Here is a 13,643-nt window from a genome sequence, read left to right as displayed (position 1 = left end):
CCTGCATTGGCAAGCGGGTTTCTTTACCACTAGTACCACCTGGGCCTCTTGATGAAAGTGAAAGAGGAGAGTGAAAAAGTTGGCTTAAAGCTCAACACTCAGAAAACTAAGATCATGGCATCTGGTCCCATCACTTCATGGCAAATAGATGGGGAAACAGTGGAAATAGTGACAGACTTTATTTTTCTGGGCTCCAAAATCACTGTAGATGGTGACTGCAGCCATGAAATTAAAGGACGCTTACTCCTTGGAAGAAAAGTTATGACCAACCTAGACAGCATATTAAAAAGCAGAGACATTACTTTGCCAACAAAGTCTAGTCAAGGCTATGGTTTTTCCAGTAGTCGTGTATGGATGTGAGAGTTGGACTATAAAGAAAGCTGAGTGCAGAAGAATTGATGCTTTTGAACTGTGGTGTTGGAGAAGACCCTTGAGAGTCCCTTGGACTGCAAGGAGATCCAACCAGTTTATCCTAAAGGAAATCAGTCCTGAATATTCATTGGAAGGACTGGTGTTAAAGCTGAAACTCCAATACTTTGGACACCTGATGCAACAAACTGACTCATTGGAAAAGACCCTGATGCTGGGAAAGATTGAAGGTGGGAAGAGAAGGGGACGACAGAGGATGAGATGGTTGGACGGCATCACCGACTCAATGTACATGAATTTGAGTAAACTCTGCGAGTTGGTGATGGACAGGGAAGCCTGGCGTGCTGCAGTCCATGGGGTTGCAAAGAGTCGGACACGGCTGAGCAACTGAACCGAGCGCCACCTGGGAAGCCCGCCTAAACCTGGAAGGGGCTCCAAATGAGCCTTGCACACTCAGAGCCAGGCTAGGCTGGGCCTCCAGCCTCCTCATATGGCTGTGCAGCAGCTGGTGGACACAGGTGGAGCAGGGGCCTCTGAACACAGCATTATAGAGCTTCCCAGTTCCAAGAGTGGGGCTTGTGCTGGGGCTGGGGAGTGAAGGGATCTGCTCTCCCAAGGGGCAGCCAGAGCCAGCCACCCCCAGCCCGTTTCAGACACCAGGACCTTTGTATTATATGTGCTTTTCCTCCAGCTAGAACACCATCCCCCTTGCACATCATGGACAACCTGCTCCTCCATGAAGACTGTTCAGATACCTGTGCATTCATGCCTTCATTTCTTCATGCTCAGATATCTATTGGAAGCATACATGCTACTCTGGGGAAATAGTTCTAGAATAAACCTAATAGTAGCCACAATAATACAAATATAGCAGAAACTAGTCCATACAGAATGTCTACTACGTGCCAGGTGATGTCGAAGCACTCTACACTGCTTACCTGCACTGCGGTCTTCAAAAGATAAGTATTTTGTCCGATTTTAAGATGAGGACACCAGCGTTCAGATCAGCAAAGGATACTCAACTGGCAAGTAGCACAGCAAGGATTCAAACCTCATCTTCCCAAGCCTGAGCCCCAGGTCCCAGACCACAGTGACCGTCCCAGAGCTGCATGTTCCATGCACCATACACGCAGTTGTCCTAAGTCCTGCCACACTCTGCAAACACCTCCTTGGTAACATCTCCCCAACCACCTGATCTGAATGTGTGGCTGCTCCCAGCAGGACCCCAGCTGAGAGCCAGCACACAGCTGCAGATGATGGCCTTCCCAGGGCCCGACTCAGCCTTCAAGGCCTTTTGGGCCCCACTCCTTCCCTGCAGTTTTCCTGGTCATTCAGGCCTCAGGCAATGGCCACATCAGCACTGTGAGTTGGGGCATCTGGTTTCTCCCGGGGTCAAGCTCTTGGGGACAAGCATTAGTCTTGGATGACTCCTCTCCTCCTTCCCACCTGCCCAATCTGGTGCTGGCATTCAGATGCGCTGCTTTCCCCCTTCACCCATCAGTGTGCCGAAAAGGAGGGGACACCGATAAAGCCATAGGAACCTCAGTCCACATGGTCCAGTGGCCACACATCCACCTGGGTACCCCAGTCACCCTTGGGCCTAACTGCAGGGCAGTCCAAAAGGCCTCCCCCTTCCTGGGTCCTATAGGTCCCCAGATACCACTGCCCATCCCTCCACGCTTGGCTGCTGGACCCCTTGCTTCCAGCTGCTCTGCCCAAGACTGCCTCCCACTGCAGGTGAGCTTCCCAGCTGGCCCTCCCATTCCAGCACGGCAAGGACCTGACTTCAGCCTCTGTGGCTGGCTCCCGGATGCCCTGGGGAGGGGAGGGCAGTCTGAACACTCCATCTGCCACCCTGATGCCCCTCTCAGGCCACACACCCCAAATTAGAGGCACGTGCGCCAGCCTGCTGACTGCCCCCAAGCCCTTGCCCTCCTGACGGGCTACTCTGTTTCTGCTCTCCCCATAATGTCCACCCTCTTTCCTCTTCCCACTTGGAAAAACCTCGCGCATCCCTATGGGCCCTTCTCTCAAGCTGCCTCCGAGGAGGCTCCCTGGGCAGGATCATCCCTTGGAACCCCTAGAAGGCAGAGGCAGTGTCTCCACCAATACAGTTCTGGTTGGCATTTCAGAACCATCTGTGTAATGCCCATGTGAGCTCAGGGAACCCCAAGGCCCCCAGGGCAATCTCAAGAAGGCCAGGGATCTCCCATGGCCCCCGAACGCCAGGCCTGACTTCATTATCTTCCAAATGTTCCCAAGATCAGAGGCCGTGAGACCTGACCACAAACATAAAATAAATTATCCTCCCCACACCAATGATAAATGGTTCTATTAGCAAACCAGATTGTTAAACTCCGATATAACAGAACGCAGGAAACCGGGGCCCATTCATCCTCCCTCCAGCGCATACTGAGTTGTAAATAGGTTATTTTGTGTGTAAATAACACATTAAAACACAGCATTAGCTGTGTCTTTTGATAGAGAGGAAATTGTTACAAATAAATAATTCTGGACAGGAATGTAAAATAAGCCAGATTTAATAGTGCATGCCTGGTGCAGTCGTGTTAAACATGACTAAAATGATAAACCCCAGAATATACTAATAGTAAACTATGCACTGACATCAAAGTAATGAGGCTGTATTTTCACCAAGCTTTAGAAATGCTAAAATTAGTTCTGACAGAACCAAACGTCAGAAAAATGTTTCTAACATAAACACCAACCATCCTTTTCGGAAGCTGAGGTTGGGCCCAGGAAGGGGACAGGGCTGGGACACTAGTGCTCCAATATAGGCGGAGCCTCGAATATGGGTTTCCAGTCACCATGGTGTCCCCGGGTGACTGGACTTCAAGTATATGGGCCTCAGTCTTCACATCTGTAAAATGAACGGATTTGAACTAGATGATTGCTAAAGCTTCTTCCAGTTCTATCGTTGGAAATGACTTCGAAGCTTTTTCCAAACTCTACAACAGTTTAACATGTAAAAGAGTCACGAGAAGTGAAGTTACATCTACCAGGCGGGTCCCATGTCCCGGGGACTAACAAGACCAAGGGTCAAAGCAGCACCTGGAACACCTTCCTGCTGCCAGGGCAGCTCAAAGGCACAGAAATGCAGGTCCGAAATGCAAACGTGAGCCAAGGGGAGTGGCCAGAGTGCAGACCCCAGGCTGTCTTTGAACACTGTAGGCAGGAGGGGAAGAAGCCTGCTGTACTGGGGGCAGGCGGGCATCCCCTCTGATTTGGGGTGGCAGCCACTTTGAGGGACATTTAAAGCATGAGGTCTCAGCATCAAACATGAGGCCACCATACGCAAGAAGAAAGCTGGCTCAGACCCACATCCCCACCAGTTACTTCATTTCCACACAGGCACTCTGCCAGCCATGGTCAAAGGCTGTCCCATTTCAGTCCATCGTGGCCAGAAGGAGTGACCAGTATTATCTCCATTTCCCAGACTTCAGAGAGGTTAACTGACTTGCCCCAGAGCACAGAGCTAACAAGTGGGGAGCTGGGAGGAAGCCAGGTCCTTTCCCCCACTCTCTGTGCTCCACGGAGGGCTGCCAGGAGGCTCCAGCCCTCCCTCTCTGATCCTCCAGGACACCCCGGCACCTGAGACCATGTCTGGGCATCATCAAGAGTCACTCAGGGCAGGGAGGGATAAATTAGTAGGAGTTGGGGATTAACATATACACACTACTATATATAAAATAGATAATCAAAAGGACTTACTGTATAGCACAGGGTACTATATTTAACATCCTGTGCTAAACCATAATGGAAAGGAATCTGAAAAAGAATGTCTATATATGTATAACTGAATCACCTTGCTGTACACCTGAAACAATATTGTAAACCAACTATACTTCAATTAAAAAAAAAAGAAAAAAACAGTCATTCAGAGCCCATCCTGAAAACACCCAGGGAACTGTGCTGCACTCCATTTCCTGGGCGTGCGGAGCTGTCTCAGAGAACTGAGCTCTGCTTTCGGGAAAAGTCTTATGGGAACCGGCTGTTCCGTGTGGCTGGGCCGTTAAAACAAGCTCAGAAGCAGCACCAACAGCTTTCTGGAAATCACTTAAATAAGAGTAATTGCCCACTTAGTCACACGTGAGTGCATCCTTGGGCTCAAAGCAAGTGTGTGGCCCTGCTGGGCAGCTCAGGAGGCCAAGCAGGACTGGCCCACAGCAGCAAGTTCCCCGCTGTCCAGGGAGTCTCAGGAGGGAGCCAGGGCCCAGGAGGAGGCCAGGCCCAGCAGACCCTCATCCTAGGGGATGGGCAGCTCAGGAGGCCAAGCAGGACTGGCCCACAGCAGCAAGTTCCCTGCTGTCCAGGGAGTCTCAGGAGGGAGCCAGGGCCCAGAAGGAGGCCAGGCCCAAAAGACCCTCATCCTAGGGGACCTCCGGATTGGCAGAGGCAGCTGGCCACCCCAGTCCGCCAGGCACACACTTGGCGTGACAGTCCCAGACTCACTTCCCTTACCCAGCAATCACTTCCTGGATGTCTGCCTCGCTGGGGGCGCTGTCACAGGGCCTCGGGGCTTGGGCGGGGAGAGTGGGAGAGACTCAGAAATAGACACACCAGGGCGTCCCTGGTGGTCCAGTGGTTGAGAATCCGCCTGCCAATGCAGGGGACACAGGCTTGATCAGGGAATAAGATTCCACATGCCTCGGGGCAACTGAGCTCCTGTGCCAGAACTACTGAAGCCTGAGCACCCTGGAGCCCGTGTCCCGCAGCAAGAGAAGCTACCGCAATGAGACCTGCGTACCACAAAGAGCACCCCTGCTTGCCACAGCTAGAGAAAGCCCACACCCACAACGAAGACCCAGTGCAGCCAAAAAGAAACAATTTTAAAAAATTATTGTTAAACAAAAGAGAAAGAAACAGATACACCAGGGATGGAGACACTTAGGATGACAGGGCAAGGTGGGTGCCATATGACTTGGGATTTCCCAGTCCTGAGCCTCACAGTAAGAACATCTTATTTCCATACTCTGGCATTTTCACAGCATTCTGAAACAGGCATGAATGCCCCTCTCCTTTGAACAAAAATCTACCTTGAAGAAACTTTCCGAGAAGCCAATGGCCTGTGAACAAGAGGAAGGGGTGGCCAGTGGGAGCTCAGGCAACAGGGAGTGCCGTGCTAACAGTAATGCCAGGCCACCCCTCCACCAAAACTGCCCAGCTGCCACCGATTCTCTACTTCTGGGGGGCTCATCCATGCCTTGGACAGTGACCTGGGAAATCTGTTAACATATGCACACCCAGGCCCTGGCCCAGTAGATTCTGTTTTGGCATCCTGAAAGTCTGCCTTAATTAGAGTCACCCAAGACTCTAAGGCTTGGCCAGCTTTGGCATCATTAGGTCTGACCCCACCCTCCAGCACACAAGGCTGAATTAAGGAGGCCAGAGACCCACTAAGGTCACCTATCCATGACACCCTGTGGTAGCAAAGCACAGGAGGACAAGAACTCAGGTACAATTTCCAGCTCAGGGCTCCCTCCACCTTCTCAAACAGGACGACACCAGAAATCTGGGATTCCTACCACCTGTTCGGGGGGGTCCACTAGCAAGGGTTACCTCAGAAAGAGACCTTCTAAGTCAGGCAGAGCCTGCAGACCTAGAAAAGGAAATTTGGTTATAGTTTATAAAGCAAAGACTTAACTTGGAGTTAACTGTGTGCCTGGCACCATACGTGTGCTAACACAGGTAATTCTCACAATGCTATGAAGCAGATGCCATTCTGGTGCCCATTTTATGGATGTGGAAACTGAGCCACAGATCTGCCCAAGATCTGCACAGTTGGGCCTTAAGCAAGCAGACTGGCTCCAGAGGCTGGGCTGCTTCAACTATGACTCTACACTGCATACAAGGAAAGAGATAGCTACTACTCACAAGGCGTCTGTCCCAGGCAGGTGTGAGCACACTGTATGTCTCCTGTAATTTCTTCATGGCACCTCTGCATATGATTCTCACTCTACATGAACAAAGACCTGTCTTGCCTTCTGCTGCCAGGCACAGACAGCCTAACATCTAAGAGTGATCAGAATCATAGCTCACAGGCTCTGCTTCAGGAGGTCTGGGGTGAGGCCCAAGTCCCAAGGATGCTGATGCTGCTGACTCTGATGGAAGGACCACCCTGGGAGCACCCAGGCCTAGGACATGGTGGGTGCTCCATGTAAGAGTGAGGTGTTGGCTACCACAGATGCATCATAGAATTTCTATGGCCTGTGTTGACTCTGGGGACAAGGAAAGCTCCCTGGATCAAGATGCAGCTGAGGTTTATGGCTCCAGCCTTCTCATCCTCCCAGCCCAGAGGCTTGGGGGTGGCTGGGTCCCTGGTGCTCAGCTGAAGCAAACACAGAGGTTCAGAAATATTTTTGGAAAGAAAATCCACTGTTGAAGAGGAAAATACGACAGCATCGGGGAAGTTTCAGTGTAAAAAAATGAGAAACATCTGAATCGAATTGCCTTTAAAATTACGCCATGTGAAAAAATTAAAGGGAAAGATAGCTCTGGGCAAAAATATGTTTTTAAAGCTTGATGGCCTCCCAAGTGTTAGCAGAGCAGCTCAAGAGGCTGGGCAAGTGCCCAGCAGCCGCGGCTCCTGCCGTCTGGTCTGACCACAGGGCCGCTTGTCCTCGCACAGCCCTGTGATGCAGAGGTGTTCCTGCCACAGCAGGAGGTGGACCCTCTCAGTGGAAATACCCAGTCCTGAGCATAGCTAGCTTCACAACTCCAAAGGGCGGTCAAGCAACAGAGGCTGCTCGAGCCAGGTGACTTCTAAGGTCCCTCTGCAAATAAGTCACAGCCCAGACCTCCAAGAGCTGGATGGAAGCAGGCGCTGTTAGGCCACTGAACCAACCAACAAGGGAGGGGACAGATAAGAACTGTCCAGAGCTGGTGCAGAGGCCAGACACACACACACAGTGTCAGCAGGCTGAGCTTTGAGGCCCAAAGCACCCACAAACAATCTAAGTCAGGATCTCAAAGCAAATTCAAGAAGGAGATGCTCAGTGTGGGAGAGGCAAGGGCCCTGAGCCTCAGACCCCACTCTCTAGGGAAGCAGCAGAAGGTCTGGGCCAGTCCCTTCTCCACCTCATTTCGGTCCCACCTACAAAAGGAGACACTCTGACTTCCCATGAACTAGACGTGCCAACACTGCACCCCTAACACCCTAGACGTCCTGCGTGTCCTTTCCAAGCATTGCCACTGGGGACTACTACTGCCCTCATCCCTGACCTCCTCACTCTGGACCCTTACTCTCCTTCTCATTCCTAATGGGGCCAAGAAAGCTGAGTCAGTCTCCAGATACTATCAGTAAAGTGCTGGGAGAGGACAGGGGCTGGAGGCAGCCCTGATGTATAGCGTTTGCCAATTTCCATGGTGTAAATACTTCCACCCCAGCAAGGTTAAATGACCAACCTAAGGCCACAGAAAAAGCAAGAGAGTTCCAGGAGTTAGTGATGGACAGGGAGGCCTGGCATGCTGCGGTTCATGGGGTTGCAAAGAGTCAGACATGACTGAGCGACTGAACTGAACTGAAAGTCTGCCACAGATGGCAGAGTTGGAAGGAGAGCTTGTATACTTGGTTCTCCCAAGTCTGCATAGTCTGCTTCCAGTGCACCCCTGCCTCTCAGACTTGCTGACTTTTTCTGGCCGAGGCATGTAGGATCTTAGTTCCCCCACCAGGGATTGAACCCAGGGCCCTGACAGTGACAGCATTGAGTCCTAACCACTGGACCACCAGGGGAATCCCGTTATTGACATTCTAATAGAGGGTTCTAGAAAACTGAAGGTCCTTAAGAACCAAAGAGATAAGTTTCCCATATGCAATGTACATCGACCTGGGTCAACTACTTCTAAGGGAACCTCTATGTACTATAAACTTGTGACAGAGGTGAGAATAACTTGTATCCTGCTTTTTTACACTTTGCATTAAAACATACGCATGCGTGTGTGCTGAATCGCTTCAGTCATGTCTGACTCTGAGACCCAGCGGATTGTAGCCCGCCAGGCTTCTCTGTCCATGGGATATCCCAGGCAAGAATACTGGAGGAGGTCACCATGCTCTTCTCCAGGGGATCATCCTGACCTAAGGATTGAACCCACCTCTCTTATGTCTCTTGCATTGGCAGGAGGGTTCTTTACCACTAACACCACCTGGCAAGCCCCAAAACATATGCACATCCCCCATCATGATAATCATAACCAACATTTTCAGGCTCTACATAATGTTCCATTCAATAGACATTCTACAGTTTGATTCATCAATCCCCTATCAATGAACACTTAGGGTGTTTCCAAGTGTTTACAGTTACAAATAACGTGGAAATGAAATCCTTCTGCCTAAAGGTATGATCACTCTTAGGAATCAAAGTCCTATAATTCCAGGGTTGGGACTGAAGCTCCTGAGGCCAAAGGGCAACTAGGGAGTGGGTGATCGCAGCCCTGCCAGTTCTCAGGGTCTGACCCTTCTGCATTCCTCACCACAGTGCCCCCAACATCCTCAGACAGGACTCCCCCTACTCTGGACAGATGCATAACAGGCCATGAAACACTGAGCTTGTGTTTCTCTTCTGAGAAAGCTGCAAAGCACGGTATGGATCACAGAGACGATCTCAGGGACAAACAGTGTCAGAAGAGCCTCGTGTCTGAGTCGGCAGTCACTTGCTCAACCACAGGGAATCAGCTCAGTCCCACCCCTGCTTCAGCAAGCAGGCATCCCAGGATGGTTACCCCATCTTTTCCAGAAAACAACTCAGGGACAGACCCCTCGACAGGCAGCTCTCAGCTCTCCCCCACCCCCTGCCCCAGCCCAGCACACACCAGACAGCACCGCCCCTCTCCCAGGTCTTCAGGCAGACCCTCTGCCCTGCCCACCCATGTTCACACCAGCCCCAAAGCCAGGTACTGAGCCCCCCTCTTGGGCCAGCTCCTCACCAATGCCACCTTCCCTGACACCACCCAGGGCCCCAGGACACCCTCAGGCACTGAGCTCCAGAGCAGAACACAAACATTCCCATCCTGAGAGGGCCTCCATGTGGGGGACCCCCACAAACCCCCTGTGCTGCCTGGCACCCCTTTCTGTACATCCATCTCACCTGTCCACAGGCCTAAGCCCCTGTGGGCCCACAGCAAAGGTTGTTTGGAACCTTCTAGGACTTTGGTTTCCTGAGTGAAAGAGGATTCTTGCTCACGGCATCTCTGTCACCGTGGGTAAGATTTAAGGAAGGTCTGATGTCATGAGATTATACAGACTTGGAATAACATTTGCCAAATACTCTCACAACACAGTTTAGGAAAACGAGGCCCAGAGAAGCGAATGGCCTGTCACACCGGGACCCAGGACATGGCTGGAATGGGGACCCAGGCCAGTGTCCCAGGGCTGCTCCACTGGCCTCCCTTGCCCCACCGGCAGGACGCAGACATCATGGTCCCCCAGCCCTCAGGGAACCGCTCCAAGATGCTACTGCTCTGCCCTGACTCCAGGAGGGCTCTTCACAAATGGGGTGTCCAGAGAGTGGCTCAGGGAGCAGGAGACACACCTGCCTTGCTCCAGTGACAATGAGCCGCCTGCCCCGGGCGACTGGGTGGACAGGCACATCCACGCAGTGCAGGAACCTCATCAGCCAAGCACTCCCCTGGGGTCCAGCAATGAGGGGATGGATGGAGGCCTGCGGGGGTGGGCAGGACCACATCTTGGGTGAGGGTATGGGGCAGAGCAAGGTCAGGCGCCTCTGGGGAGCCACTGCACCCCAAGCTCTAGGCCCACTGCCCTCCCCCGCCCCCAAGAGACCAAGACCCCCTCAAGCATCTGTGGTTATTGCCCCATCGGTGACAACCAGGTCTGATGTTCAAGGGCTTTCTCCCAGTTATTCCGTAATTACTCCCTAATTACCACCTCGGTCTGTTCTCAGCTCCTGGGACATGACAGTGCAGCGTGCCGCATGGCAGTTCACAATCCACTCTTGGATTCAGAGAGGCAGACACAGGCCAAGGCGGGGACAGCTGAGGCCCTGGAGGGTGGGCCACAGATGCACCAAGGTGACACAGGCCTAAGGGGCCCATGCATCTCTGCATCAGGCAGAGGGAAAGCCTGAGACGCCACCACAGGCCAGGGGAAGGAACAGACCAAATGCAGACCCAGCCAGGCCCAGGACAAGCCAGCACTGGACCACCGCAGGTCCCCACCCTCGGCCACGCCTCCTCTCCTTCCACTCATGGCCTGGCTCCCTGACAACATGTGCATGGGTTCCACCCTGGCCTTTGGCGCCTTCCTCCACCCCACTGGCCCCTCCTCACAGGGGAAGGGCCTGGAGAGCCCGGCTCCTAGAGGGAACTGGAGTCAAGGGACATCACACAGGGCAAGAGGCCAAGTACCCACCTCCTGGAGTAGGAAGGTTGGCCTGGGACCTCCTTCCACTGACTGGGGCCACACATCCTGACAGTTGACCTCCAACTCAGAATCACGGGGAAAAATAAAAACAATGTGGTAACAATGACCAGTTCACTCTTGGAAACAGTGAATCCGACCCACTCTCTCTTTCCAAATCCCGGGGCTCCAGCTCTAAGCTGCACCCAGCACGGCCCAGCAGTCCCAGCATCATCTGAGCACGGGTTAGAATTACAGAAACTCAGCCTCACTCTGACTCACCCAGTGGGGGTCTGCACTGGAACAAAGCCCCCTGGGGTCTGTGTACATCAACGTGTGAGTGGTGCGGCCAGCATTCACACCCCACTCCAGAGAGGGCACAATCCCCCCCACCCCCACTCTGCCTCTGAGCTGTGCTTCTGAGCTGCGCTTCTGAGCTGCGCTTGAGTGGCAAAAGCAACAGGGCATGACTAACTGCGCTTGAATAAAAAGGGGAAGAAAAGAAATCTAAGTCTCTCCATTCCCCAGAGACAGAAATAGTGTTGTGGCCTCCAGATGGACCGCGCAGACACAAGGGGAGGTCTCGCCTTCCCGCCAAACTTTCCCAACGGGATGCTGGCACGGACCAGTGGAAACCAGAGCGTATTTCTCTTTGGGGCAGTAAAATGAGAGGCTGTGGCTCGGGGAGTCCTTCTGTTATAATTAAGTTGGCCAGAAATTCACCTAAGGATGCTAAATTCCGTACCTGACCCTCTAATTACAGCCAGAAGGGATCAGGAGACAATTACTTTCCAAAATAGTCCTTGGCAGGCCGGAGGCAAGAAGCCGCCTCTCTGGCACATGTGTGCCAAGGGCCGCCCCTCAGCCCCGCACCTCCCATCCCTTCAATTTCCCGTTTTCCCAGTGGAGCCCGAGATGTCCAAACCCCCTTCCCAATTTGGGAGGGCTGGACCTCCAAGATCCACCTGCAGGCCTCCATCCTAGTGCCTGGGGTCCCCAGAACCTGGAGCACCCTCTGGCTCCCCCCATGAACCCAGGATGTCTGCCCAGTGACATCGACCACCCGTCTCATTGAATCTCAAATGGACTCATGAAAAACAGCCCCCTCCCCTGCCAAGTGCATTGAACAGCAAGTACCTCCTTGGGCAGCTACTGCGGCCGCAGCCGCCGCCGTGGCCACCGCGAGGGCCGAGGCTTTCCTGCCGGGGTCAGGGAAAGCGAGGCCCTCCAGGATCCCACCTTTGACTTCTTTCTTGTCCGTGGCCGTGGCTGAGGCGGATGTCTCCATCCTAGCCGCACATAGTCCTGGGTGGCAGCCCTGGAGGGAGAGACAAAGGCAATCACCAACGTGTCCCCCAGACCCAGCTAGGAAGCACCAACCCAGTTTCCCAGCCACCGCCCCGTGCTCCGAAAGCAAACAGCTTCCTCCTCTGATCATTGCCAAGGAGGGTTTAACTAATTTTGAGGCTTCTTCATTCTGAGATTCATCTGGTCTTTCAAACGACCTCACAGACAGCAGCCAAGCATTTTCACCGTTACCCAAGATTTTTCAAATCTAAGCAACAAGTTCCTAGTCCCGCACATGGCAAGTAGCAAGACCTATCTTGAGAAAGAAAGTCAGAAAGCAATGCCCCTCAACTCAGACTCACGGGACAAGAAAAATCAATGAGAGGACCACGACAAGGAGGTCCTCAAAGGAAAGCCCTCGTTCTCCCATTCCTTGGCTGCTCACCAGGTCCACCTTTCACTTACTCACGTGTATGTTCATTCACTCTTTCATCCATTTGCTCATTCATTCATTCAACAGTTTTCACCATTTATTCACTCTCATGCGTTTAGTCAATATCTTATCGAGGCCCTACTATGCATCAAGTGTTATGCCTGGTGTTGAGAACACAACCCACAGAGTTGACATCCTTCTTGGGAGAAATGATAACTAAGGTGGGGGACAGAGAAATGTATATTTCATTCCCCTTAGTGAGAGGTGGTGTGTGAAGGAAAGCAGAGGGGCAGGCTAGAGCAGCATGGGAAGGGCAGGAAGGCCACCATCCTGCCTCACTAAGGAAGGGATGGGATGCCACTTGAGGGTCTGAGGGAGACTGTGGCAGTCACAGGGCAGGGGCAGGGCCTGCCGGCCTGGGTGGGAGGAGGCTGGTTTGTTCCAGGAGCAGCAAGAAGCTGAGTACAGGCCCTTGGAGTATTTTGAGCAGAAGGGGGATGTAACAGGACTCAACAGTATAAAGGAGTCACCCTACAGGTGTATAGAGAGCAGATCTGGGAGGAAGGGGCCTGACTACAATGACCCAGGCAGATACATGGTGGTTTGGATTAAAGGGACACTGGCTCTGAAGACAGAGCCCACAGTCCTCGCTTGGGTATGAGAGAAAGAGGAGTTGTCATGGGTTAAGAGAGGAACCCAAGGAACACAGGGCTCAGGGAACGCGCCATCTCCATCAGGCTAGTGGGTCACAAGCAGGTGTTTTTCTAAGTGATGCTTCCCCACAGATACTGCTAATTCAGTGTTTGCATCAATTATTACAGAACAGACATCTGAAAGCCAATTTTCTTAAAAGAACAGGGGTAGGTCAAAGATGGCTCCTATTTTTGGCTGAGCACTGGGGTGACTGCACAATGGAGCCACTTGCTTGGATGTAGCAGGGGTGAGAAGTAGGTTCAGGGCAGGTGTTCAGTTTGGGCCATGTTAAGTCTGAGATGCCTATAAAGACATGCAAAGACTGAAAGAAGGTCCTGCTGTATATAGCACAAGGAACTCTACTCAATATCCTGGGATAAACCATAACAGAAAAGAACATGAAAAGAATGTATGTGTAAGTAAAACTGAGCCATCTCACTGTACACCCGAAAGTAACACAACATTGTGAATCAACTGTACTTCAATTAA

General features: G+C 52.3%; 1 protein-coding gene across 2 annotated transcripts in view; it reads right to left on the bottom strand.

The window, feature by feature from the left end:
• GLI2 (GLI family zinc finger 2) overlaps nucleotides 1–13,643 on the bottom strand; it is a 262,634-nt gene that overhangs the window by 181,761 nt on the left and 67,230 nt on the right. Inside the window, exon 2 of one of the 2 annotated variants that reach the window (XM_061439998.1) lies at nucleotides 11,879–12,059. In XM_061439998.1, the coding sequence (XP_061295982.1) occupies nucleotides 11,879–12,029 (151 nt within the window). In that variant the 5' untranslated portion in view covers nucleotides 12,030–12,059. The remainder of the gene's footprint in view (nucleotides 1–11,878; nucleotides 12,060–13,643) is intronic. The other variant, XM_061440005.1, reaches the window with a different exon arrangement.

This window comes from Bos javanicus, chromosome 2, assembly GCF_032452875.1.
Source record: "Bos javanicus breed banteng chromosome 2, ARS-OSU_banteng_1.0, whole genome shotgun sequence".
In the NCBI taxonomy this organism is placed as follows: domain Eukaryota; kingdom Metazoa; phylum Chordata; class Mammalia; order Artiodactyla; family Bovidae; genus Bos; species Bos javanicus.
The sequence above is the reverse complement of the archived record's forward strand: the minus strand, read 5'-3'. Positions and strand labels throughout refer to the sequence as shown.